Here is a 26,195-nt window from a genome sequence, read left to right on the forward strand (position 1 = left end):
GCTCTATGCCAGCACCTGCCCTTCTTGCATGCTCTGCAGAGAAGCTGAGTTTGATGTTTCAGTAGGACTCTGCCTGCCCCCTTCCTTTCAGAGCCTGCAGCAGGGGGACCCAGCTGGAATGTTTTACAGAAAATAGAAGCCTTTTTCCTGCTTATAAAACTTTTGACACAAATTGTCAATCTGAGAACCAAAGATGCATTTCCTTTTATAAAGTAGGGATGTTTTCACACTGGTTATAAAAACATAAACTGAATCCCTGAATCAGAGAAAAGCTCAGACTCATGAAATTGAAGATATATACAAAAGGGCATGTTGTACTTCTCTGATGGGCCAGCTTAAATCATCTGATGAGATTGTGCCTATTCTCACTCTGAAATTCGGTGTAATAGCTGCAGGTGCCTGTGTGTGTGCAGCATGGGCACTGTGTCTTTAAGAGTTAAGGGCATCTGAACATAAAGCTCAGCAGATGAAATGCATGTCACCCTGTACAGCTCAAGCAGTAAATCCCATCAAAGCCATTTACTCTGATGGATTTCAGACAAGCCAGTATACAGGGAGGTGCATTTACCTCCTTGCAGGAGTCACAGCAAAAAAGATCTTACAAAGAAAGGGTTCTTAATAATAAGCAAGTGATTTAGCCTTTGACAGGGTACCAAACTAAGGGTTTCGATTTGCCTGAGGACTCTCTGCGTGTGAATCTCCTCTTGTACAACTCAAAACACGCCTCATTTCTGATGATGCAGCTTCTAACACCTCCGCTTTTCCCTCTCTGCTTCCCACAAGCAGGGATGACAGTTGCATGCTGGGAAGAGAGCACAGCTTGGAATGTGCTGCAGTTAGTATTAGGATGAATGACTGCCGAGTTCGTTTGTTCTTTAAGTCTAATTAAGCATTTGACCACAGGTCTAAAGGATTCAGAACCCATTTCTTAGCCTCAGCAGGCTGGATAAAGTTGCACTTTAAAAAAAACCGTTACAGAATATAACTCTTTCTAGTCTTTGATTCTTTCTATGAAGTTTTTCTCTTCCAGCTTGCTAAAAATGGTGAACGCCTGCACTTGTATTGCACTCCACCCACCTGGACTTCAGCAAAACCTTTGCTCTAACAGGAGCTACAACAGCCTCAAAACTTTCGCCTAAGTTGCCCAAGACCAGAGGTAAAGGGGCTATATGACTAGCCAAATATTCCCCCAGGTTTCTTCCTACCTGTTCCTGTTTCTCTTTTTTTCCCAAAATTGTCCCAAGAAAATTGTAAATGTTATGTGTGGTCAGACTTTCATTCTGCAGTAGGATTTGGCACATATGCATTACACACAGGAAAAATCTATCCCACTGCTTTGAATTTTTAATCATCATGCAGAGCATACTTTGAGTTTAGAAGATAACTGAGTTTCCATGGCGATACGCTCAACCTACAGCACAGTGATATTTGTTCACCCATCCACCTATCTTAGTTGCACAGCAAGTACGATTTGTTTGGAGCAGTCAAAAGTCTATTTCTTTTGCTTTTAAGTAGTAACCACTGTTAATACTTACCTTAAATGCTTTCCTTGCAAAGTCTGACCTGAGACATTGCTTTTTTAGGGCTTGTCAGCATCATTAGCACAGAAAAGTCCTACTTCTTGGACTTCATTAATTTTATTTCCTAGCTAATAAGAACCTGCTTCTCTACCTCAACAGGATCATCAAGGGCTGGGTGCAATTTTGCTTCTTTCCTTCTATGTACTAGTAGTCCTACTTATCATGCCTAATTGTCCTACACCTTCCAGGTGGGACTTGTGCTCTTTCTAGTTCTACATGAAGATGTTCCACATTATCTGTCCACCAAGAACTTGGGTTGGGCTGTGAAAACATGCCTTAGTTAATTGTATGGTCATTGTTGATGGATTTGGATTACTGACATAGTTGAGAGAGAATTATTTTGAACTGCAGTGAATGGATGGAGCCCAGAACCTATTTACTGATGCCAGCAGGTATCTAACCTTCCTGCCTCTGCACAAGCGAAACCGCATGAGCCCTGCTTGCCAGTGACTCACTTGGTGGCAGTTCAACTGTATTCAGATCCTTCTAGAAATGAAGACTGTTGGTGTTCAGAATTATTTCACACCGCTGCCAGACATAATCCTCTGGTTACAAAGGATACTTCGGCATCCTCTGTACAACTTGCCACAGGCTGTTGCTTTGACACTGTGAGATTCTGCCAGCCTGTTTGGGGCTGCCTTCAAAGATCTGTTGGACAGCAAGAAGGGATGATTGCTGCAGGATGAACTACAGGTGGTATATTTTTTGAGGAACAGCTTTCCTCTATTGCTTAGTGTAGATAAGAGACCATTTGCCGAGATTTCTCAAAACAGGGAGAGAGAGCATCTGTAGGCTATCTCAGCCCCACTCAGGAATGCCGAGACTTCCTTTACAGACAGGGAACAGATTGTGAAGACTTATTTTTATACCTTAACAAAAAGAAGCTGCTTGACAGTAAAATCCTACCCCTCCATTTTCACACTGTTACCCAGGCATGGAAGGGTATGTCAGCAAACCAGATTTCCATTGTCTGATTTTCCCACACCACTACAGGCTTTATGCACCAAAATTACAAGACATCACATGCTCAGAAGCCCATGTATTAAAGAAGAACAGTTTCCTCATCATCTGCAGCCTGTGAAATGCTATTTCTTAACATGTCTCTGTTAGCCAGAGCAGAGCAAGGCACTCAAGTTCGCTGATCTTGGACAAATACTTCACCCTTATCCTTACTTGGACAGCAGTATCCTTTTTAAGATTTTGTTGTTTTTAAAGAGTGTACTTTGTGCAGAGAAAGATGCCTTGAGATGTACATGCCCTAACTTTTCAAATGCATAGATTGTATTTAGGCTGCTGCAACCCACGGCAGGTGCAGTGGGACATCGTGATACTAAGATGCAACTAGCTTAACAAAAAGGTGTAAATTGGGATATGCTTCTGAACTACACAGATAGCCAAAGACTTCTGTTTCTTCTAGCCATTCCTTAGGCAAAACCATGAGCAGCCCTTTAGCTTCTCTGGAATGGCAACAACTGATAGTTCTGCGGGGCCACCTGGAAACAAAGTTTGGATCTTCAGCTATGAAATCTTACCACTTCAAGTTTACCCAAGAATCCCCTCTGAAGGCAAAATACTGACCTGCATTTCTCTTCTGATCTAGACTGGTGAGTGGCTGCTAGGACTGGTTTGTTTACATGTTTTGTGTAACGTGTTTGTTAACAAGACCAAAAAAAGGTATACATGAAAGCTCAAATGTATGTGATTTGGAGGTGGTCTTAGATCTAAAACTTCATCAGCTCATTCAGCTTAGCCATTCCTATGATCAAGTGCTCAGAGGGATCCATTTCTTACAGTGCCTCAGTTAGATCTTCGCACTTCTGAGTCCTACATGAATGCTATCACATGTAACAGCAGAGCCCACCTGCCTTCACAGATCCTTACAGGTTGCTCACAGATAGCAACAACCTATATAGTACATGCTGCTTTTTTCCATTCCTAGACAAGTTCACTTGTTTTTTGCCTGTATCAAAGAATGTTTTTCAACTGTTGGGGCGGGGGGGTTAGGCTTGTTAGTGCTGTGTAACACCCCAGCACCTTCACAAACTGTCATTATGGGTTGTTCATAGCAGAGCTCCTTTAGGAGACAATTATCCTGAAAACCAGTTTTCAGAGAAGGTAACTTTAAAAAGGAGCAAACCAGAAATATCTTGGGTTTCTTTTCCTTTTTTTTTTTTTTTTTAAAAACCCACCATTTCTTTTTCAAAGTTTGTCCCTCTTAATTTCTGTCTTCTTCAGATGTGAGAATAAATTTTGTGATAGCAGTAGACTATAAAAGCAGCCTGCCAAGAGCGAGATGCATCAGTGATGGTCATGCACCCAGAGGGAAAAAAAATCTGTACCAAAATAGGTAATTGCTTTCATATTCTTAGCTGGAAAATATTTGATATGAAAATGAAGTGTGTAATTCAACCAATTTCAAACTACCACTACCTAAGAGACAGTCATGTTATGACAGCTTTAGAAAATGCAACTGTAATTTTAGCTTTAATATGGATTCATGAGATTCATTAAATATGCAATAAAACTGAACTTGCACATAGTCAAGTTTCCCATAGCCACTTCTTACAAGGCAGTTGCTCTTATTATTTAATGCTTGTACTGCGGTTCCAAATACACAGCTTAGCATTGCAACCTCTTCTGTGCATTAGAAACACCATGATAAAGTGAGCTTGCCCTTTGAAAACTTAAATTTGAAGTGGAGAACAGTAGGCAAAATGAAAAATTCAGCAAGGGAATAAACAGGAAACTGGAGGGATAACATTATCAAAAGGAATGAATAACATCTATCACTAAATCTGGTTTTGAGAAGAAAGAGTTTAAAAGAAAACATATTAAAATTTCATGCCCAGACCTGTCAAAGTACTGACGAGCCTTTCTAAAGCACTGGGTTATTTTCTTATGCATCTAATCTTACTCATTTTGGCAGGTTTCATAAGACCAAATCTTAACTTCACAATGCAGTTCAGCAGTTTTCCCCTGTTGCAAACCATAACCAAACTTGAATGGGAGTACCTCTGCTTCAGCTTACAGAGATTTAAAATGACACTTTCAAAGAAAGAAGCAATCACAAATTGTGGGAATCTGCTGCCTCAATTTACCTGCCCTTGAAGATAAAATACTTAAGTCATTCCAATGGCCATAAAAGAAACCTCAAGAGACTGGCTCAGTCCTGGGGATCTATTATTATGCCAGTAGTTGTTTCAGTTAGGGGATTCACTACCCCCTTGCTATTATAGGAGCTCCAGTTTTTCTAAAAACAGAAAAATGCCCATATGATGGAGCACAAAACAATACATCCTGTTCTTTATTCTTGTACAGGTGACTCCAGCCATTTCACCACAGGTTACAATAAGGATCTTTCAGCATTGCTATTTATCAGTCCTTCCGGTAATTTTTTTTCCAAGTACTGTTAAAAAATAACTGGTCTTAGAATTCCCTGAAGCAAAAAAATAAGGATTATAACAGTTGGTAACATCAATGTTTAATGTAACTCCAAGTCACCAGATGAATTCAAATGGAGATTTTTCTCAGTGCTTCATAAAAACTGTATGAAGTTTTTGTAACACTGTTAGAGGAAAGTGTATGGAGATTTGGTCTAAACTACTGACTGCTACTGTTACTCTCTCAGATTCCAAACAACCTCCCTCTGCTAAAAACTGATAAAACAGAGAAGAAAAATAAACATGTTGAAAGTAAGCGCCTTTTAATGCTCTGAGTTTTAATAAGGACGTAGGACTTAGCAAGTTTCACACTTAGTGGATTAAAAAAGTATTAAATTTGAATATTTAACTATTCTGAAGCTTAATTCATTACATTATGAGTCATTAACAAGGCTTCATTTCCTACAGATGCAAAAATAAGATGACAGATATTAAAATACTTGGGAGATTGGAAACTTGGATAGAATATTTTTCCAATCAAGTTGAATCCTTATAAGCCTAATTACAGAACCTCTCATTACAGTTTTAGCTTGGATAAACTGATATTGTTTTGCTTTGTACTAAAAATGAAGTCCTAAACATAACCACAAAAAAACCCATCTTCTACAAAACCAGCATGTACATAATTCTGCTATTCCCCAGGACCGGAATGAGAGTAAACTTTGTGATCCTGAGTCAGGGGGCTTAGGGTTGAGTCTCATCTTGGCAATGTTTTTCTGATTTGATCTTGGGTGTACCGTCTTACCTACATCTTTGTTGCCACAAGAGTAGGTTAAAGTTACCACTACTTCTATAACTTTCAAGGTGTTGCAAACCTGAATTATTCTTTGTCAGAAAAGTCCCTGCTACAGATATAAGGTTTAAGTTCAAACTTTTTAAAAGCTTCTGCTGAAATTATGCCTTTAAGTATCTCATACGCTAGAGCGTGCAGAGGATTTGCATATAGTTAAGGACATGGCAGCTCTTTCAGAAGCAGTGCAAAAACAATGCAGAAGAGTCAGCACATTTCTACGCATATTTTAACAATGTCTGTTGCTCTGCACTAGGAGATCTGTGCCGTGCCCTGACTGCAACTGGAGTCCCTGACTCTTTGTCCCGTGCTGTCTTGAGTGAAACAATCTCTGGTTTACGGCATTTTGCTTTTCTTGATCTTTTCCCAGAGCAAGAAAGGCAGAGTATTTTGGACAGAAAGTCTAAAGTAACTTCTGCCAAACACATTGTATCCTGTTGCTGTAGGCAACACAATTCAACAGCTTCGTAATTTAGTACTTTTAAAGGTCAAAAAAATATCTTTTTACCTCCTATTCTTTCATTATTGTTTATGTATTTTCAAATGAGTGCAACACTGTGAAGAATAATCAGCATATTGCCAAATGTGAATAGCTTGTATTTCAATGGAAACTTTGTCTGGGAATTTGACATTCAGATTTTCCACTGACATCAATAAAAACAAGCTGAACAGACTTTATATAATTTTTCACTAAGTATTTCTTGTATGAAATCTGAATTTCCCTTTTCCTAGGGTTTTTTCAGATTACTATAACTTAGCTTCACTACCATGACTACAAAAATTCTGACTTCTATAAATGCAAAGTTCTGATGATTATTTTATTCCCCTTTGGCCTTTTGTCTTGTCTTCTTTCCTCTTCTCAGGTTGAAATGAAACAAATACAGGTTTCTTCTTACTGAATGAAAGGAAAAGAACAGAAAAGTGCCTATTGCCTAGTTGGGACCTCATCAACTAAGCTTCATAAGGGTGTTTACATCCATTCTCTCTAGTTCAATTCACATAATTGCTACCCACTTAAAACTCCCTTCACAGTAGCCATTGTCTAAGTGGTCTTCAGTGCTATCACGCAAAGGAAAAGGTTTATATAGTGGCTGTGTGCCCCATAAAGAAGAGCAGGGTTTAGAATAAACTGGCCACGAAGAGAGGCCTCATCTCCATCCAACAAGCAGGTCCATGTGGACCTATAACTTTCTGATTCAGTCTGGCCTAATCACACTGCATGATTTAAAGTCAGAGTTTGGGGTGACAGAATTCTTCAAGGATGAGAAATGCACTTTACCAGGCTTTGAGCAAAGACAGCTTTGCAGGAAAAAGATCTTTTCAGGTACCCCTTGGTAGCATTTGTTCCTAGTAGTTGTTATTCCCACTCTGGAACATTAGATGCATTTGGATTATTTGTACTAGTGTTTGAGGCCAGAGGTTGGTGTAGCTCAGCTGAACTGTACAAACCCAACCTGGGAAGCAGTGACCTGCTAGAAGCAGAAAATGCTCTGCCCTGGCAGCACTCTAGGAGCTGGTCTGTAAAAAGTTTTCTTAGCTGAGATTTTAACGTGCCCCAGGGGGTAGAACTACTTCCTACTGAATGATTTTGCTCCAACTGGACACAGGGAGAAAGGGCTGGCAGAGGAAAGACCAAAATGGCTATTTTGGTTATCCTCAGCATGATCACCTGTGATAGACTTATTTCACATTCTCTCTTTATATCACAAAGATCAAGTGCTAAATCCTCAGCATCCCAAATCCCCACTGCGTGCTTCTGTCCTGCTTCCAAGGCTACCAGCTAATCTATTGTAAATCTGTCTCTCTCCAGCGCAGCTTTCTGCTCTCCACAAGCTGCTTTTCAGGCCAAGGGGAGTGCACAACTGAAACCTGGTGAAACACTCGCTGAAGGATCTGAAAGAATAGAAAGGAAATTGCTGCTGAAATGATGGCTTATTTCTATGGAAATGAACAGCTCTAACAGGCCAGGCAAGGTGGGATCCAGCACAGCAGGTAACCAAAGCACTGCGTGGGAAGAGGCAGCCTGAGGCAAGCGCAGGGCATGAAACCTTGGCCTCAAATCCTGAGAGAATATCCTTCCCAGAAAACTAGCTGGAGTGGGCACCGTGTCTCTTACTTTAGCTAGAAACTGCTTTCTGAGAAATCTCTTCTAAGAGAGCTCAAGCAAAACTGGTATGGATGGCCTCATACATTAAGATCTGGTTTCAACGACTGCTGCCAAAATGATGTTTTTTCAGAAAATTCCAAGAGAGTTATAATTCCAGTGATCCTGAAGGATTGCTGAAAGACAACAGTGTGAGACTGGCAGAGATAAACCTGATACCAGCTGCTAAAAAATATTGCTAAACTTGAGTGACAAGTAAATTGTTTGCAGGGTTAATATGGTTAAACTCTTTTTCCACTGATGCAAACTAAAGCTGTATATCAGGAAAATTTTCTTTTGCATTTAAATATTGTAATGTTGTACAAATGCATGAGAGCCTGTGAGAGGAGCCCACGGCTGAGTAAGCAGAAAAAAAGTAAGGGTAAGTGTAGCTATGAAGTAAAGGTTGTTTATGGAGATCATGGGTATGACGTGCTCGACAGTATTGGTAAATATGAGGGTTTTATAAAGGACAGAAGGTAAAGAATGTCCATAAAGGGCATCAGAAACATACTTCATGAGCAGCCACACAGCTAGCAAGCAAAAGTACAAGCTTTTTGTCTGTTCTTCACAGACATTTTGCTGTAGCATAACTCCCTCTTGAGAATGAAAACCCCCATAAAATACAGCTGCAGCAACACATTTATAAAAGCAGCTATTCAGTCAAATATGACGGAACTGAAGCTTGACTCGCATTCAGCTTTTTCTTGAATACAAATGAGCACCGAATTCCAGCATACTTATAGCCGTAAATTACATTTTCAATTTAGCTGGGGTTATCTCATTTCTTTCAACTGTCAAGGTTTACAATAGAGTATAAATGCATTACACCAAATAAGTCCTACTCTTCCTCTGTGAAAGCTGTTGCTGCCCACAGACTGGCTTCCTGACAATGAGTACCAGTCAAAATGTGGAAAACACCGCTCTTTTCATACTCGCCACTGTTTAAAACAGTGACAGTATCTACGATAGCAAATCGTGTCAAGCCTGCGAAGTAAGAAAATATAAATAGGTACCTTTCTCGGTACAGCAGAAGCTGTTGCCTCCGATCTTTTCCTGTGCTGCTCTGCTGTGGATTTTATAGAATAAGAGTCCAAGAGCCTGCAGTATTCAGTCACATTCGATCACATCACAGGAATAGCTTATCAGTCCTGTTACAGAGACTCTAAAAGGAGCGGTGTCGTTTTCTCCAACTCCTCCTTTCACCGGTTTCTGCACTCCTTAAAGGTGCTCAGTGCTCTAATAACCGTAGAGAAAGCTGCTCATCTGCCCCTTAATGACAGTGTTCTTGTTACTTAGTTACAGCACAGTGAATGCTGACAAAGTCAGGTATGAGCCAAGTCTGCGCTCAGTGTAAATGCATTGTGTTCAATCAAGCAACTCCAGGAATGAATTTGGCCCAAGGGATTCAGTTCTTTTTTCAGCTCAGATGTGGCATGCCTCAGCCAGTGCAGAATTTGTAGAAACAAGACCTAGGCATGTGGGTTAAATATAGAGTGCTGCTGGAGGGAGGGGAAGTATGTATAGCAAATTGCTTAACAGCAGCTACAGAAAGAAGTGCAATCAATACGTTATAAATAGTACATTTGAATTTGTAGAGCTTCTAGTTGGAAAAATATTCTGCTACAAACAGCTCTAAGATAAAAGGAGAGGGTTATTCTAATAAACCTTTGTCCTTGGTTTGACTGTCTATATTGTTTCCTTTGAGGCAGAAACTATAAAATCAAGCTGCAATTAAATTGTACCATGAAAGAAAAAAATAAGAAAACAACCAAAAACCAAACATAATGTGGTGGAAGTTCTCTGCTGTAATCTCACTACAAAACTCAAACCTAGTCAGCAAGTGTTTGAAAAGCTCTAGCCCAGAAACTTTTTAAAGATTTAAAGAAAGGGTTCGTATTACATGTGGCAAAAACAGGAACTGAAGATCTGAAAACCCTTGCTGAAGATCTGAAAACAGGCTTTGTCACATGATGGGGGAGGTCCTTGAAAGAAAGAGGAACCACCAGAGAACCCTTTAAGTGAATTAATTGAATAAAGAATTGTGGAAAAATGAGGTAGGTGAAGATCAAAGCGGTTTTAGTAACGTCATAAAACATAACTAAGACCCTGCAGTATAGCACAGTACCTAATGTTAATACAGAATAACTTTGAAGTATCCCTCCCATACATAACAGAGATTTAGCTCAACAAATAATTTTCTTATAACCCAGACATCAAGAAGAACAAAGAATGAAATAAGCAATACTGCACTCCAGCTTCACTGACAGTAGTTTCCTCTCTGGTCAAAAGCTGGTTCTGAAAGCATGACAGGTTGTGTCTGCATGATCCCTCATGCCACCCACAGTTAACATTAACTAAGAATTTCTTTTACTGCTGGTCTGTGGAGAAAAGAGCTTAAAACAGCAAAACTTATTCTATGCACTGACCTGGTTCTGTAAGCTATTCTTTGGAGCTGTCTTAGCAGTTAACTATAGCTAGTTGTGAACTGATGGGTGGTATCAGCCCAGCTTATACTTAGGAGCATAAATTTGAACCAAGACTTACCAGATTGAGCAGTGTCCTCAGACAATGCTTTAAAAAGACTTTGAACCTGGAGCTAAATCATATTGTTCAGGCTAAAAGTGTGGGAGGAGCAAACTTGCTTCTGCCTGCCCACAACTGTTTACTTGGATGATAAGGTCTATGCCTGCAAAGTAACCCTTTCTGTTGTCTAGATATTTAATTAGCTAAGTAAAAATGGTGAATGGCAATAACTGCAAATTAGATAAAGGCAGAGGCTCAGTTAGTTAAACCACCCAAACTGTAAAATAATATCCATAAGCTGCTTTCAAGTTAATAGAAAGTTGAAAATTTGTAATACATTATTATGGGATATTTTTTTCTTCAAGAGAAGTTTCTTTGATATGATGTTAAGCATTGGCTTACGCCTTTAATTTACCTTTTTGCCCAAGGCAGTGCCTGTATATATATGGGTACTTTTGTAAGTTTCTACTAACAATGCTACAAGCTCCAGATGTATAAATTTATACCACATTCACATGACTTATCCTTGTCTAGATAGTAAAAATTTACCCTGATAATAATAATACCAGGTTAGAGAACTATGGAGAGCTATAAATGTATCAGTTGTTTATAAATTTTTACATTGTACAAATACAATTTTTATTTGGGGGCAAGATCTTAAAAGATGGATTTGGTACTGCAGAACATCAGGGTCCTGCATTCATGGGGCACATTTATGGGAAGATGTAGACCCAGGATGTCTTAGCTTGGGAGCAACATCACACGAATGACAGCAGGTCAGAATAACCGGCTAGTTCACACTGAATCGCTCTGGCAGTTGACAGAGTTCAGCCCAGCTCTGTTTGTACAAACTTGAGTAGACTTTGCTAATGTACAGAGCTCCCAGTCTCAAATGGAGGCTACACAGCTGCCATCACGTGATGCAGTGTGGCAGTGCTATCCCCACTTGCTGTGCATAGCACGGAGCTAAAGCCTTCCCAGCAAATCCATGCCTGGCATAACAACAAATGGCATTCCCTTCTTCTAATAATCCTGGCCAAAGACAGGTTTTTAAAAGGCTAAACAAAGGGAGACAGGAGAGCTAGCACATTATCATAAACCCCACAGATCATGTGAAACAATGAGTGGAAGAAAATTCTTTTGAGCTTGCATTTTCAGAATAGCAGGAGGGATTTTCTTTTATGTGAATTTGCTGGTTTCCACACTCAAATTAGTTTCTCTTCCTGAGAAACATGTAAAAGAGGAATTTTGAGAAAGGAAGCATCACTCATGTATGAATCAGGAAACTGCCTGGAGATATCTAAAATAGGAAATAGCTAAAAGAGAAGAAAGGTGGCCAGCAAAATTTTACTCTTAATTTTAACAAATAATCCAAGTAGTTAGACTGGTTTGTGTTTACTGTGCATCTTAAAAGTCATGACAAGACTGAAAAAAAACCCCAACCCTTTCCTGCTTTCAAAGACTTTATAACTCCCCATGAAAACTCTGAAGCTCAGTTAAGCCCACCATATTTCTATATTTTCTCCCCTCACTTTTTTGGTAACATACAAGCATTTGAACGAAGTCAAAATTTGAACTTGTGTTACTTGAAGCTTCACCTGTTTCTGCAGGTTTTTTCCCTCACTTGCAATCAATTAGTTGTTTAGGAAAAACTATGAACAGAGGATTCTGTGTTAAGGAAGGAAGGAATAAAATGGCATAGATTAAATTCTGAGTAACAGTGAGTCCTGCTCTCACACAAATTTCTGATAATAAAAAAAGCAAACAAAGTGGGGAATAGCAACAAAGCTGAAATGTTAAACCATTGCTGTTGGCTTATGAACCTGTGCACAAATGTTTCCAGCAAACACTGTTAGCTGAAGGACGTATTCTTTGCAACAAGATGTCCTTCTTAGCCTAAGTTAGAAGGGTTGGTTTTCTTTTAGAATTACATTTTAAAATGGAATTTAAATTATTACCTGATGTAATTCTGTCATGTGTGTACTTTTCTTAGGTTACTCAATGTAGTTGGTTTAGATACACTTACAGACCTTACATTAAAAAATTATTAGTTAATGGCATATATTTGTCCCATCCTAACAAAATGTTGTAAATTCTGTAGACTTCACATGGAAATCCGATCACCACCTCTACCTCATAAACCAACATTAGTCATCATCTTCCCTTATCAGTTTGACTTAACTCTCCTAAAGATCGATTTGCCAAAGCTCTAAAAAGCAGTTATCAAAAATGCAGAAAATTACAGTGAGTTGGATTGTAACTAAACAGACACAGATTCCTTCGTGCCAATGTAAAGCAATACCCAATAAAACGTAATATTAGAAAATTCTTGCTACACAAGTCAGTTAAGAAGCCTTAAATAGAAGTGGTAAACATACTTTCTGTTTACCCAGGACCTGTGTCTTCAAGCAAGGGTCCTCACTTGTCAGCATAACCCCCACATTGGAATACTATCCATATATTTAGCAATTTGAATCATTAAGTTTTTACCTTATTTTGAAAAAGGTCTAAGGACTGGTGACCAGCCCTTCCCTGCTACTGTTTGTTCTGTCCTTTTTGTAGCTCTGGGATACACTTCTCGCAGTTGTCAGCAACTATGTCACTATTTCCGCTTTTGTATTCACCATTTGACCTGCCTTTCTTCCACATGCTTTGTCTCTCCCTCCTTTCTCCTTAATGCTATAAAGACACCATGCTAAAGACACCATGCTACATACTAGTGGAGGAACAACATGAGGAAAAGGAAAAAAAAGTGTAAAATCAATCACAACAGAGATGGTAAGAACCCAAAAAGTCCTACCTCATACAGAGACCTCTTAGTTCAACCAGAGATCCAGTAGAGTTCACAGACAATCATGTAAATTAAGTAAGTCATGCCACAAAATGCAACTTCTGATATAACCCATTTCTCACCCCACCCACTAAAAAAGAAACAATGTGATGACTTCCTAAGATGGTATCTACCTGACACCTCTCTTCTTTCCCCCACCGTGCCAGGTTGCTAATCTGAGAACATAATACATAAAGCAAACCATGCCAGAAAAACATGAAAGACAAGAAGATATGTTTGAAAAGTAAAAATTCTTAAAATGTGAAGTGGAAAAGGCATTTGGTCCTGGTTGTCTTTATGAGGAAGAATTTAAGTAAGCCATTGATAAATGTAACAAAAGGTATTTCATATGAAGGGAAAAAAGTACAGAATTCCAAGCTGTCCTTAGACTAAATTAAAAAAGAAACAGTCTACCTGTTAACACAACCAATTCATGCCTTACAAGCCCCCTATTTTTGTTGAATGGATTTATATACAAACACAGTGGTGTTTCTTTTCCACTTTTAATACCACACTGTTTAAAGTACATTGAATAAACATCTCCCCCGGAAATAAACCAAACCCCATCTAATGTATTAATTTATGACTTTAAATATGAGTAGCTATAACTGACAAAATTCTGTGGAAATACAATGTTAGGTCTGATAGCTACCTTGTAAGAAGGTTTTTTTAATCCCAAGCTTTGAAAAATATGCTTTCACTGCAGAAACACAATGCTTCATGTAAATAATTCCTGATACTAAAACGTATTTTCCACTAAAGGACTTAATGCTTGCTTTCTTAAAAGAAATTAAGATATATATTTATGTAAAAAAAATTGTATCACTAATTACTTTGATCAGCTTAATGCTAACCACAAAAACATTAAGAGAGTAGAAACTATAGGAGCTGAGCCAAAGGCACATTAGAAACCACACCTGGTAATCAGAATCTGCCTCTGGTCCCAGACAATAGTTTTTGAAGTGGAGCACAGACACACTTGCTCAGTGCTGACTGCAGCAAGTATCAGAGGCTACTCCTCTTTTTGATACTGTCACCATGGACAAAACCTATTCCTTGTTGCTGATATTTGCCTCTATCAGTCTCAGTGATGAAGCGTGCGAGAACGTGCAAGAACAAGCAGGGTGGTGTTACACAGATTTTGTACTTTCCTCTGAAGATGGCAGTTGTGATGGGAATGCCTTAACCTGTGGAACTGCACAGTGCTTCATTCTTAGCTGTGAGATACAGCCAGAGGGCTGCTGACACCCTAGGCACATGGGCTGGCAGTGGTGTAGAGGCAGCTATTGATAGTTTTGATTCCCAGATGACTTAAGGGTGCCAAGGGAAAGCAACTGTCTCACTTTCAAGTTAGAAAAGAGAGGGTGTGTGCTGATGTGTTTAGGAACACAGAGACATCTAAAAGCAGCTGCAATCTTGGCGCTGCTGCATAGGCTGTGGTTCACATAGACTCCAAGTACTGAAGAAATAAAGGTGATCAGTAATGTTAGTGTACAATATGGCTGTTACAATGGTGTCCTGGGTTCAGCTATAGCAGTCATTTTTCTCCTGCTTAGTAGCTGGTGCAGTGCTGTGTTTTTTAACTTTCAGCCTGGGAACAACGCTGATAACACCGATGTTTTTAGTTGTTGCTAAGTAATGTTTATTCCAACCAAGGACTTTCTCAGTCTCATGCTTTGCCAGGGAGGAGGGGAAGCCGGGCGGAAGCAGAGACAGGACACCTGACCCAAACTAGCCAAAGGGGTATTCCATACCACAGCACGTCATGCCCAGTATATAAACCGGGGGGAGTTACCCGGAAGGCCCAGATCACTGCTCAGGTCGGGCTGGGTATCGGTCGGCGGGTGGTGAGCAATTGTATCCTCTCCCCTTGTTATTTCACTAATCGTTATTATCATTGGTGGTAGCAGTAGTGGTTTTGTGTTATACCTTAGTTGCGGGACTGCTCTTATCTCAACCCGTGGGAGTTGCATTCTTCCCATTCTCCTCCCCATCCCTCCGGGAGCGGGGGGAGGAAGAAGTGGGGGGGGGAGTGAGCGAGCGGCTGTGTGGTTCTGAGTTACCGGCTGGGCTCAAACCACGACAAATGGGTACCTGGCCAAGTTCCCATCCCTAAAAGAGTTCAGAAGCATTACTCCAAATTTATCAATTCTTTCCTAAACTGCCACTGTACGTACTGTTTAAAGGTAACTTTTTCTATCTACATTTAAGGCCTTTTCTTTTAGCAAAATACCGTAATGCTGCAGGGACACTTCTTCACATAAACTTGTTTCGTGTTTGGCGAGATTTAATTCTACTCTCAATCCTACATGTCTGAGATAAATGCTGTGTGAAGAGCATATGTTCAACACTGCCTGATTCAATTCAGGGTAGTGGCTAAAATGAATAGCTAAGACAACTTTGTATACACGTACCTGAAAAGCATAAAAGATTAGTATCTGAATACACTGGAGGTTTCTTTAATTCAAAGGCCTCTCAGTATGCTCTAGTCATTACTTTCTACTGCTGCTGCAGTGGGTAAGAGCATTTTTAGTGATTTATTGATTAGTGCTGCAGGAGGCAACTTGTTTACCAGCAGTGACACTGGACAAGTCATCAATCCATTTACTAAACCGACAGTAATTTCTGTTTCATGTATTTTCAAACATTAATGAAGAAAAAATAATCAGACCTACACTGGCGGTGATGTTAGTTCTACAAAACTTCGAGTATTTTAATTTCCTGCCATTTCTCCTCAGCTGTGGGCCAGGTGATTGACGGTTTCTGAAACAAAATGGTTGGATGCTGCCCCCTTGTGAGCCAGGCACTTACTAGGAAACAGTTGAACCAGGACTGCCTGAAACGTTTTTCTGCTGCCAGCTCCCTCTTACCGAGACAAAGTGGCAGATTCTTTGTCCCAAACTCCATATTTGGCTATTTATTACATACAAGTCTACACACAGCAGCAAGCTGGGTCACTACCACGCTTCAGTAAAGGCCAACAGCCAGTACATCTGAATGGGAAAGACCTCGTTCCCTGTGGCATTGTTCTGACCAATGCCTACTTTGAGGCCTTTCACCTGGGGCTGCCACAATACATTACAAGCGTTAATAACTCAGCACCGCCCTTGTTTAATCAACATCTGGCATGTGGCACACTTCTGAAGGCTGTGAAGCATCAGTGGTACTCTGACAGGTCATCCAGTGCAGATATCTACCACTGCAGTTAAACCCTGTGTTAGAGCTGGTTGTGCTGGTCTGGTTCACTGACTGACCCATGTAACATGGCCTGCTCCGCCATTTCGGTTGAGGAAGTTCCCTCAGACCCGAGTTCCTGCTGCCTGCTCTCAACGCTGAACAGATAGATCTTAGCCACAGGAATATAAAGCAACATCATGTGTTGCCTGTAATACCTCATGGGAAAGGCTTTATTCAAACCACCTTATCAGAGGTTTTTAACTTTCAGTCTGTGTGCTGCACCTGAGGCAGGGGTGGTGACAGCACCCATCTCCCCGTGTCTGTTACAAAGGGATGTGTAGGTCCAGAGGGGAAACAAACAAGGCTCTGAATATCGGTGAAGGTTCTGGGCAGTTGCCATTTTCCTCCTCTTTCCCCTAACGCCCTTCCCGAACCCCTTTTGCAGCAGCATCTCGGCGGGAAGCCAGTCAAGTAAAGTGTGGGGTTTTTTCCCTTCTAAATGTCTGATTTTAACGCAAACGCGCTTGTCTAACGCCAGAGCCCCTGCCCGCCTTCTGAACAGGCCTCCCGCGGCTCTGCAGCGGCTCCAGACGCCGCATCCCAGCCGCAGGTCGAGCGCTCCCGCCGGGCGGGAAGCGGCCGCCTTCCCTCAGCGCTGCGCGCGGGGCGGCCTACGCCGCGGTCCTTGCGCGCCTCTCGCACCCTCCCGCCCTCCGCCGCCCTCACCGACCCGGTGTCGCCGCCCTTCACTCAGGCGCTGCTCGGGCACCTCGCAGGGGTCCTGGCTCGGCGCGGAGGCCCTTTGCCGTACAGCATGGCGACGCTGTGGCCGAGGCGGGAGCGTCTCCTGAGAGTGTCGGGGCTGTGCCGTACGGTGCGAGCCCTCTCAGGTACGGGGTGCCCGCTGGGTTCAGGGCGGGCAGAGGCCGCGCCTCCGCTTTTCCGCGCGGGGTGCCCTCTCCTGACGCTGAAAGCACCTGGGGGAGCTTCCCCCGAGCTCTTCCCACCACCCGCACAGCGGGAAGCGGCCCGCAGGCGCCGTGCTGGAGCCACCGCTGCGGGGACCGGAGACCGCCTCCCTTCCCGGAGGCGGCACTCTCCTCCCTCAGCGGCCGAGGAGGGGAGGGTGGCAGGCGGCCTCTAGCCGTAACAACTTTCGGAGCTCTCCCCAGCCCCGGTGTGTCTCTCGGAGCCCGTCCCTCGGCACCTGCGTTGCTGAGGGAATCCCGGGCCGCAGGTGGCTGTGAAGTGGGCAAGGCCTCCTGGGCCCTGCGGTGGGGCTTTCTGGAGATGTAGTGGGGCAGCCCAAAAGTCAGCCAAACCTTTCCCTCAGGCTTAACTGCAGCGACTGGGGCGTGTCAGCCTTCCTAGCGCAGTGCCCGCTTGAACTGCCAAGAAAAGTCCCCCAACCCTGCGGTGGCACAGCTGGCGCTGGATGCTGCGGGCCTCAGCTGTCCTCCCTCACCCGCTGACAGCTCTGAAAGCAGGGTACCCTGGTACCCTTGCTAAAAAATGAGTTACTGCTCACCTGCCAGCTTCTGCCGCTTCAGAACAGCTCTGGGAGAGTGGGCTGGCCTGTGGGAAGGCTGAGATGCCAGACGTGCCAGCTTCCCTCTGACCAACACACCACACCCCTGCGAGGCCTGCACTGCAGCTGAGGCTTTGTTTGTCTGGTAAAGTGACCCTGATGAAAATCCGTGTAGAACTTGCTGCTGTAATGTAGAGACAGAAGACCTGAACTGTACTGGATCCTAGTCGCAACTGTCTAATCATGCAGGAGCAGCTTCTTGGGACATTGTGTAAAAATCTAATTTATTTCCTGACTTCTTTTGTTTTATTGTTTTATTTTCTGTATTTCATTCATAAAACCAGACTACATAGTTTAATGATTTTTTGGAGAATGCTTTGGGACACTCTAAAAATACAGTGCTCTAGTAAAGAAACCCCGAATCAGCAATAATCAATTGTAAACAATAGTGTACTTCTTGATATTTACCTTTTACTATCTTCTTTGCCTGTTTCTTTTCCCTCATTTTTCACATCCTTTACACAGGAAAGAATGAGTATGATCTTCTGGTGATTGGTGGAGGGTCTGGAGGCCTTGCTTGTGCAAAAGAAGGTTTGTATGTGTAAATAATGAGGTTTGTTTTAGCTTAAGTAGTGTTTATGGAAACTAAGAGAAGTGTTACTGATAATGCTAAAGCTTTTTAATAAACACATTGTACTGCACGTTAATCATTAACTCAGCTCCATAGTTAATCTACAAATTAATTCACACCCTTGGGTGGGGTGGTCTTGTTTGGCTTTCCTGTTAACCTTTAAAAAAGTATTTCTTCTTTTGTCATGGGAAGATCTAATAAGCTTTTATTTGACTGTTATTGTAAAATACTCTGAGTGCCTCCAATATACTGTATTTTTTAATTATACTGTTCTTTATTTATGTGTTAAAACAACAGTCCCTTCAGACTGTTTCCAGGAGCTGTTTAACTGCTGTAGAGAGCCTTGCCCCTTTGTTACTCAATGTGATGCCCTCAAGAACCCACAGGTTCCTTAAACATCTCATTTGTGGTCAGATTGCATTTTGGGGGTTAGTAGAAGCTGGAGGCTCTCATCTGGGTTATTACGTGCCTTCTGGAGAATCTGCTGACTACATACGCAGCCTGGGTCCCTAGTCTGGCATCTTGAGTTAGACAGTAAAAACCAGCAGCTGCCATCTCTTATACTCTTTATCTGTACCTGTGCTACTAAAAATATTTAGGTTTGTGTGGTTTTCCCTCTTCTGATATCTTGTCTTGCTTTCTGTTTAAAGCTGCTCAGTTTGGAAGGAAAGTGGCTGTTTTGGATTATGTGGAACCTTCTCCACAAGGTATGGAAGAGTAATGCTAGGATAATATTTGGAAATGTGTATAAGCCTAGGTGAACACATTGCTCCAGGCAGCAAAGTGGCCAAAGCCAGCCTGCTTGATTTGCTTTTAGTAAAAGTCCTTAAGCATAGGATTGTACTGCTCATTCCTTCCAGTGATGTCCCAGCTCTGCCTGCATCCCCTGCACGTTAAGATTGTTAGCAGTGTTTGATACTACTACCTGTAGTAGACTTTGGACTTAAATATGTAAGAATATTCTGTCAAAGTGTCATTTATGATTTCTAAAAACTACAAGTTTTGTCATGTTGAGGCTGTTCATGCACAATATGTAAAATAAGATCTGCAAATGCAGATAGGCAAGTGTGAATGTGTAGTAACTGGATCTTCAGAGCTCTGAAAAACATCTTGAGATGCTTTGAATTTTAGAAAAAAAATACATAGAGGTGTGTTTTATCAAAACAAATGAACATAAGCAGAGTTAGAAACTGATCCGTAGGAGATAGTAAACGGTGTGTTGTTTCAGAACTTTTTAACTAATTGCATGAGCAACCTAATTCTCTAAGTAACTCAACTACATTAAGTTACACTAACCTGATGCATTTACTTTTCCTTTCTTTTTTTTTTTTATTTCCAAGGAACCAAATGGGGACTTGGTGGAACTTGTGTGAATGTTGGCTGCATTCCTAAAAAGCTTATGCATCAAGCAGCCCTTTTAGGGAGTGCCCTTAAAGATGCCCAACACTATGGCTGGAATATAGCCCAACCTGTTCATCATACCTGGTAAAGATTATTGCCCGTATCCACTCCTATGTGCTGCAAATGCATAACAACTTTTTCGAGTTGGTGTTTATTTAGAGACAGTTAAGGATATTAATTTTGCATGAAGCTTTTTAGACTGCTCCTTGTTTAAAACACAAGTCTGTATTTACTGGTTTATCAGGGCAGATATGTTGATTTGGATTTGATAATTTCCTTTTATAACAACAAGTACTCTGGAGCATTCCTAATATCTACCAGTTGCATAATCTGAATTTGTAACACCACGACTTCATGTTCAATTTCTTGTTTTGTGATAGGTCTGTGATGGCACAAGCTGTTCAGAATTATGTGAAATCCTTGAACTGGGGACACAGAGTACAACTACAAGACAAGTAAATAAAACTTTCAAGCTTTCAAGTTCATATTTCTTCTCCTAGTCAAGGAGCTGCTCTTCTCTTTGTAGAATTGCTGAATTGCCTTTGGAGTTTCTCATTAGAGCTAGTATTTTTTTCTGGGGAATAGTGGTTGGAAGTGACCATGAAGCTTTCTAATAGTTAGCGATCACCGAATGCTCTCTTTAGTCTCAAGATTTTTTGCATTCATATGAAGCAGTCAGGATTTTTTCAAGGTAATTTCAGGCTTGTCCATGAAAATTTATATGTCATACAACCCCACAGATAACACTATTCCAGAGCAGCTGGGGTTTTTTGCTTTCAGTGCAGAAAGCTTTTCAGCAAGCAGTTCCTTTTATAGAGAAATTATTAATCTAATAATATATTAATTTGACAGATACTAGTCATGTGACTCCTGCTGAGTCACTACTGTTTGCTCTCAAATGAGCATTATATTAGTAATGTTATAGATAGCAATGCTATGGCTTGTGGAAAATGTATCATTTGAAGAGGTCAGTAACCTGATCCCAGAGTATGTTGTGAGGTTAGGTACTCTGCTCTGTGGAGGAGTTAACTGTGATACAAGAATTAAGTGACAAATTATGTGACAGAGCTGCAAACAATCCTATGAAATAAGATGCTTGCTTCCTTTCACTTTTCTTACCTGTTTGCTATCCTTCTTAGCACTTCAGATATGGAAAAAGTAGCGGATTGTATTTCGTTCGTATTTGTTGTTAAGTGTGTATTTATGTTGCTTTTTTCTTCTAAACAGGAAAGTGAAGTATTTCAACATGAAAGGAAGTTTTTCTGATCCGCATACAATCCGTGGTTTAACAAAAGCAGGTAAAGAGGTGAGGTGCTGTGCTGTGATCTTGTATCATTCACTTCAAACAGTTCAGGTCTTCATGTGTTAGGTTTCAGATCAATGGGGAGCTAGACTGTACTTTTGCAAATTGTTTTAGGTATTGAATATTGTTATGGTGTGGCAGATTTGTATTTTCCACCAGGAGAACTGTTTATGAACTGGACTGTTGCCTACTGAGTCCCTAGCTTCTAACCTGTGAGATGCCATTACTTTTTCTCTGCAGATGGAAATACTGAAAAAAAATACTACTTTTTTTTCTTTTGTTGGAGTCATACTGCTTTGATAGATGCTTACAGATTAGTGAATAGGACCATCATCTACTTATGGCTCTGAGCATTAGATCAGTCTCAGATGTTTTCCTCCTTCGGCTGTATTGTAAGCTTTCTAATACAAAACTGTGTGTGAGAGGCAATTATACCAAATGCCCAGCTTCAAGCAACTGGGTCACGTAACAGAATGGTGCTCATTTCTGCGTATTTAACAAGAGACTGAACGTGCATCTTAGCACCTTTTTGAGGGGAATTATATACTGTTACTGGTTAATACCAGCTTGAGAGAGCAGAAGTTTTTTGGCGTAGATGCCCAGCATTTTCTAAGAACATGCCGCTTTGGAGGTAGCTTAACTCCAGGCCCTAGAGACAGAATTCAGTTGCTGTGATCTCTGTGTGTTTTGTCCTAAGCAAAAATTTATTTAAAAAAGCTGCCATTTGAGCACAGCTGTTGCTTCCAAGGAGTCATCAGAATCTTGCCCAGTGTAGGAACAATTGTAAACCAATATTAAAACAAAAACTGATACAGAATGTGCAGGAGAAACACCTGCATGTATTAGTTGATACTCTATTTATTAGATTGTTATTATGGAGTTTAGTTTATCTCGATCCTTTTTTAGTGTGTTGCTGATTATTATGTCATATAAATAGCATGCGATAGTGCCAGCTTCTCATTTATCACTCTTGTACATACATAAAATATAAAGACAGATAAAATTATTTCAAATGCTTGATTTTTATTTTTTATGTTTGTTCGTAGACTATTGTTACTGCAGAAAATATTGTCATTGCTACTGGAGGAAGACCAAAGTATCCTGCACATGTAAGTTACTCTTGCCATCTAACAACTCCAGTGGCTTTATTGGTTTTGTTGCAGATGATAATGAATATTTACAGGATAAAGTAAATATAAAATAAGACATGAGAGATTTTTGAAATTGTGTGAAAAATTGTCTTTTATATAAAGCACAGGATTTTCAGAAAAACATTTCCATAGAAAACAGTTTGCATCAGTTTAAGTATATCGATCTTGCTTAGAGCTGCAGGATAATTCAGGTTGGAAGGGATCTCTAGAGGTCATCTAGTTCAACCTCCTGCTCAAGGAGGTTGAGGTCAGCTATTGAGTGAGCTGTAAGGTCAGATCATGTTGCTTAGGGCTTTTTGCAGTCAGGTTTTGAAAATTTCTAAAAATGAAGACTGGATATCTGGGCAACCCCAGATTTATTCCCCTTGGTCTACTGGCTATACTTCAGTCCAAGTTGCTATTAGCTTTATTTGCTGCCAGGACTTGCATTGTAGATTCAAGATCTTACCTGTGTGATCACAGATTGCAGGTGCACTGGAGTACGGAATCACAAGTGATGATCTGTTCTGGTTAAAAGAATCTCCTGGAAAAACGTAAGTTACCTTACCATGGGTTTTATAGATGCTGGAATTTTGTACTTTTTCTTCATGGCAAGGTGAAAAATGTTCAAAATTGCCTTTTATACACCAGTTTTTCTGTCTTTCTCTTTTCCTTCTGAAAATCTGTTTTGCTATGCGTCAACATCATATTACCAAACTTCATTAGTAACTAATAAGTGCCCACCCCCATCACCCCGGAAATTCCCTTTTAAAATCAAATTAAATATGAACTTTCACCAGTTTGAGTTAAGGCGACTTGTTTGCTGTAGCAATTATACGTGGAAGTCACAAGAGGGCAGCATAAACTTAATCGAAGGCTGTAGTGTCCCTGTTCTTTGCTACGGGTCTATATGAAATCGCTCTTCAATTAGGAAAGAAACTCCGGCACTCTTAAGTGGTGGCAGTTCTGATAACAAAAGAAAATATGAGGAGACAATTGGGTTACTTTTGCCTTTTCTTATGCCGTAGGAACTAATGTTTAACTGAAATACTAAAAAATTGTTTTTAATGGAAGTATTAAAATGCCATAGTCTTTGTTTCTCACAGCACATAGTACTGTAAGATTCTGAGTCAACATTGCACTACAGCACAATTTCCTGATGCAAATAATTGTGATAGGTAATACACATTTGCTAGCATGGAAGTCAGACAATACTTTTTTTTCCCTTTTCTCTATTGAGCAATTCTAGAAAAAACAAAGTATATATAAGAAAGAGAAGTGAAACTATTATACTGATGTTTTGAAAGAAAACAAAGCTACCATTCATGGCTGTGACTTTCTAATATAAAAAATGCACTGTGTTAAGCTAAACATCAAATAGATAAACAAGGCTCCTTGGTACAGTTTGAAAAGGAAAGTAAATTTGCTGTTGTTTGTAGTCTATCAGTCACCTCTTGAATTTTGAGGGCGTGATTTATGTGAGGAATTAAAAAAAAACCCAAACCAAAACACAAAACACCAAAACCCCCGCAAAAACTAAACATAAGATTTATCCCTGTAAGATGTTTCTGTGAAAATGTGGCTTTTGTCCAGTTGCTGCTAATGCAAGTTGTAACAGTGTAATGTGGGAGTCTAGTGTTTATATGTTGCATTCCTGAGATTTAGTCAAAATAAGCCTGCAGGGGCTACAGTAGCATTTCTGTGCTTTATCAGGCTGTGTCCTAGCAAATGAAGGAGGGAGTTGTTGAAGGTTTGTTTCTGTCGGATTTGTTTCTATTATAAATATTCCCAAGGTTCAGTTTAACACCTTTTGTTTTTAGTCTGTGCTCTGTTGTACTTATTCTTTCTTTTCTTCCTCTCCAAATGCACATATCTCAGCTACAAATTACATGCCTGGGGGTTATAGAACTGTCAGTCCTGCAGTTATTCATGTTAAAAAGAAAGCAAACCGTTAACCAACTTAAAAGTCCCTTAGATACACAAACAGTGTGAAGAAATTCTCGCTACTGAGATGAAGGCTTTTGGCAGAGTGAATTAGAAAAGATGCCTTGAAATATATTCAGAATGAATGAGAGATTGAGCAGGTGTGAAGGAGGTTAGGTTCTGCTTTCTTAACTTTTCTATTAGACACTGACAATGCCCAGGAACCCTCTGCTCTGTAGAAGAAATTGTGAATAATGTGGTGCTAATACTATGAATGAGTGCCAGCTGGCATCCAGTTTTCATCTAATGAGAAAGAAGTGCAAACATATGCCCAAATTACAGATATTCTCATTCTACTCCCTGTTGATCTTCAATAGGTAGTTCTTTATAGGCAGCATGTGGCTTTTTGCAGCACTTCCCAGGAGCTACATGCTAAAAGAGAGGGTGATCATCCATTCGTAGATGAATCAGATGCCCTAATGCTGGTGGAAAAATGTATTTCCTACTATATTAAATTGTTTGCCAAATATAAAATCCAGACTAGCAGATTTTAATCTCTTTAGTTCAACTTGTTCTCTGTACACCTTCAGAAACTGTATGTTTTTATTATAGGATAGATAGATGTTATCTAGGGTCTTTTGTGAGAAAACGTGTTATACTGACTCTGCAGTCCCTGGGGCTTATGGAGCAGCGGCCCCCATGTCTGCACTGCACTTCTCAGAAGTTTAAAAGCACCTCTGTTATAACTAGAAAGTGGTGCAAGTTCATTTAGGGTAAGATATAGGCCACAAGCCAGTGTTTCATCTACTATTTTTGTTCTGCTGTCAGCACAGGATAGACTGTGTATGAAGAGGTTTCTAAGTATTTGGCTTGTGTCTCTCTGGCAGTATTGTGGAAGAGTGACTTTCCTAGGGATGTGTGGCTAGTCAGTGGCAGGGCAAAACAAGAAGTCAAATTTGCTGCCTGCAGAGCTCCATCGTGCCTCTAAGATTTGTTTTTAGTTGCCATATGTTTTCACATATAAAATATTTTAATTTTCTAAGGTTCTTGATGTTCTTCTATGAAATAGATTTCCGTCTGTGTGAGCATGTATACCAATAGTTTTCCTGGTAACAGGGTGGGAGGAGGATCATTGTTTTGTAAATTTGAGTTAAAATTGGTGAGTGATATCTCCTTATAAAGGGACTGCAATGAATGCACCACTTTGTGTTAGCTTTCAGTTTGTGTGTGTTTTCCATGGATTTAAGGGCGTATATTTATTTTGTGAAGCTCCACGCTAGTGTATGCTACTTCAGCCAGGCATCAAGCAAAACACAGAATACAAAACTGTGTGGGAATGTAGGCCACAGATTGATACTTCACATTTGTTTCTCCTTGTGATTTTGAGTTTGTATTTTGATATTTAAATAAATCTCTAAATTCAAGTAAATGTCTAAAATTTCTCGCTTTCCAAAACACAGTTAGCAAACTACTTCTTCCATACCTCAAAATCCAAAGTTCTTTTTCTAACTTTTGAATATGGCTTTTAGCGAGACCTGTTTAAAAAAAAAAATGCCCAAAATAAACAGAAAAAATGTGCCAAATATTGAGGTGGGTTCTGAGTCTTGTGGAGTTTTTAGTTGCTGGTTTTTGATGAAAAGTTCTTAATAAAGCATGGGGATGAAAGATCTTTATAAAACATGTATTTCCATAGATGAAAATCATAGTCAGAAAGAGCCTAACATTCCACACTATTCTGCTAGAAACTAGAAATTGTGATTCCTAATGATGCTTTTTTTCCTAGTTCAAAAATG

General features: G+C 40.4%; 2 protein-coding genes across 15 annotated transcripts in view; one reads left to right on the forward strand and one right to left on the reverse strand.

Moving 5' to 3' along the window:
• Positions 1–18,135, reverse strand: part of COMT (catechol-O-methyltransferase) — a 29,677-nt gene extending 11,542 nt beyond the window's left edge. Inside the window, exon 1 of one of the 6 annotated variants that reach the window (XM_030500649.1) lies at positions 10,501–11,844. The gene's annotated coding sequence lies outside the window, so the exon portion shown is untranslated. Of the gene's footprint in view, positions 1–1,535; positions 2,013–8,969; positions 9,871–10,500; positions 11,845–13,279; positions 13,315–17,216; positions 17,567–18,014 lie in introns of those variants that run through there. The other 5 variants (XM_030500653.1, XM_030500650.1, XM_030500652.1 and 2 more) reach the window with 5 other exon arrangements.
• TXNRD2 (thioredoxin reductase 2) overlaps positions 15,136–26,195 on the forward strand; it is a 56,472-nt gene continuing 45,412 nt past the window's right edge. For 3 of the 9 annotated variants that reach the window (XM_030500630.1, XM_030500633.1, XM_030500634.1), the window contains exons 1-8: positions 17,204–17,376; positions 18,540–18,605; positions 19,296–19,352; positions 19,986–20,130; positions 20,427–20,501; positions 21,274–21,352; positions 22,396–22,458; positions 22,963–23,033. In XM_030500630.1, the coding sequence (XP_030356490.1) occupies positions 17,301–17,376; positions 18,540–18,605; positions 19,296–19,352; positions 19,986–20,130; positions 20,427–20,501; positions 21,274–21,352; positions 22,396–22,458; positions 22,963–23,033 (632 nt within the window). In that variant the 5' untranslated portion in view covers positions 17,204–17,300. Of the gene's footprint in view, positions 15,157–16,796; positions 16,863–17,203; positions 17,377–18,111; positions 18,286–18,539; positions 18,606–19,295; positions 19,353–19,985; positions 20,131–20,426; positions 20,502–21,273; positions 21,353–22,395; positions 22,459–22,962; positions 23,034–26,195 lie in introns of those variants that run through there. The other 6 variants (XM_030500638.1, XM_030500636.1, XM_030500635.1 and 3 more) reach the window with 4 other exon arrangements.

This window comes from Strigops habroptila, chromosome 11 (genome assembly GCF_004027225.2).
Source record: "Strigops habroptila isolate Jane chromosome 11, bStrHab1.2.pri, whole genome shotgun sequence".
Classification (NCBI taxonomy): domain Eukaryota; kingdom Metazoa; phylum Chordata; class Aves; order Psittaciformes; family Psittacidae; genus Strigops; species Strigops habroptila.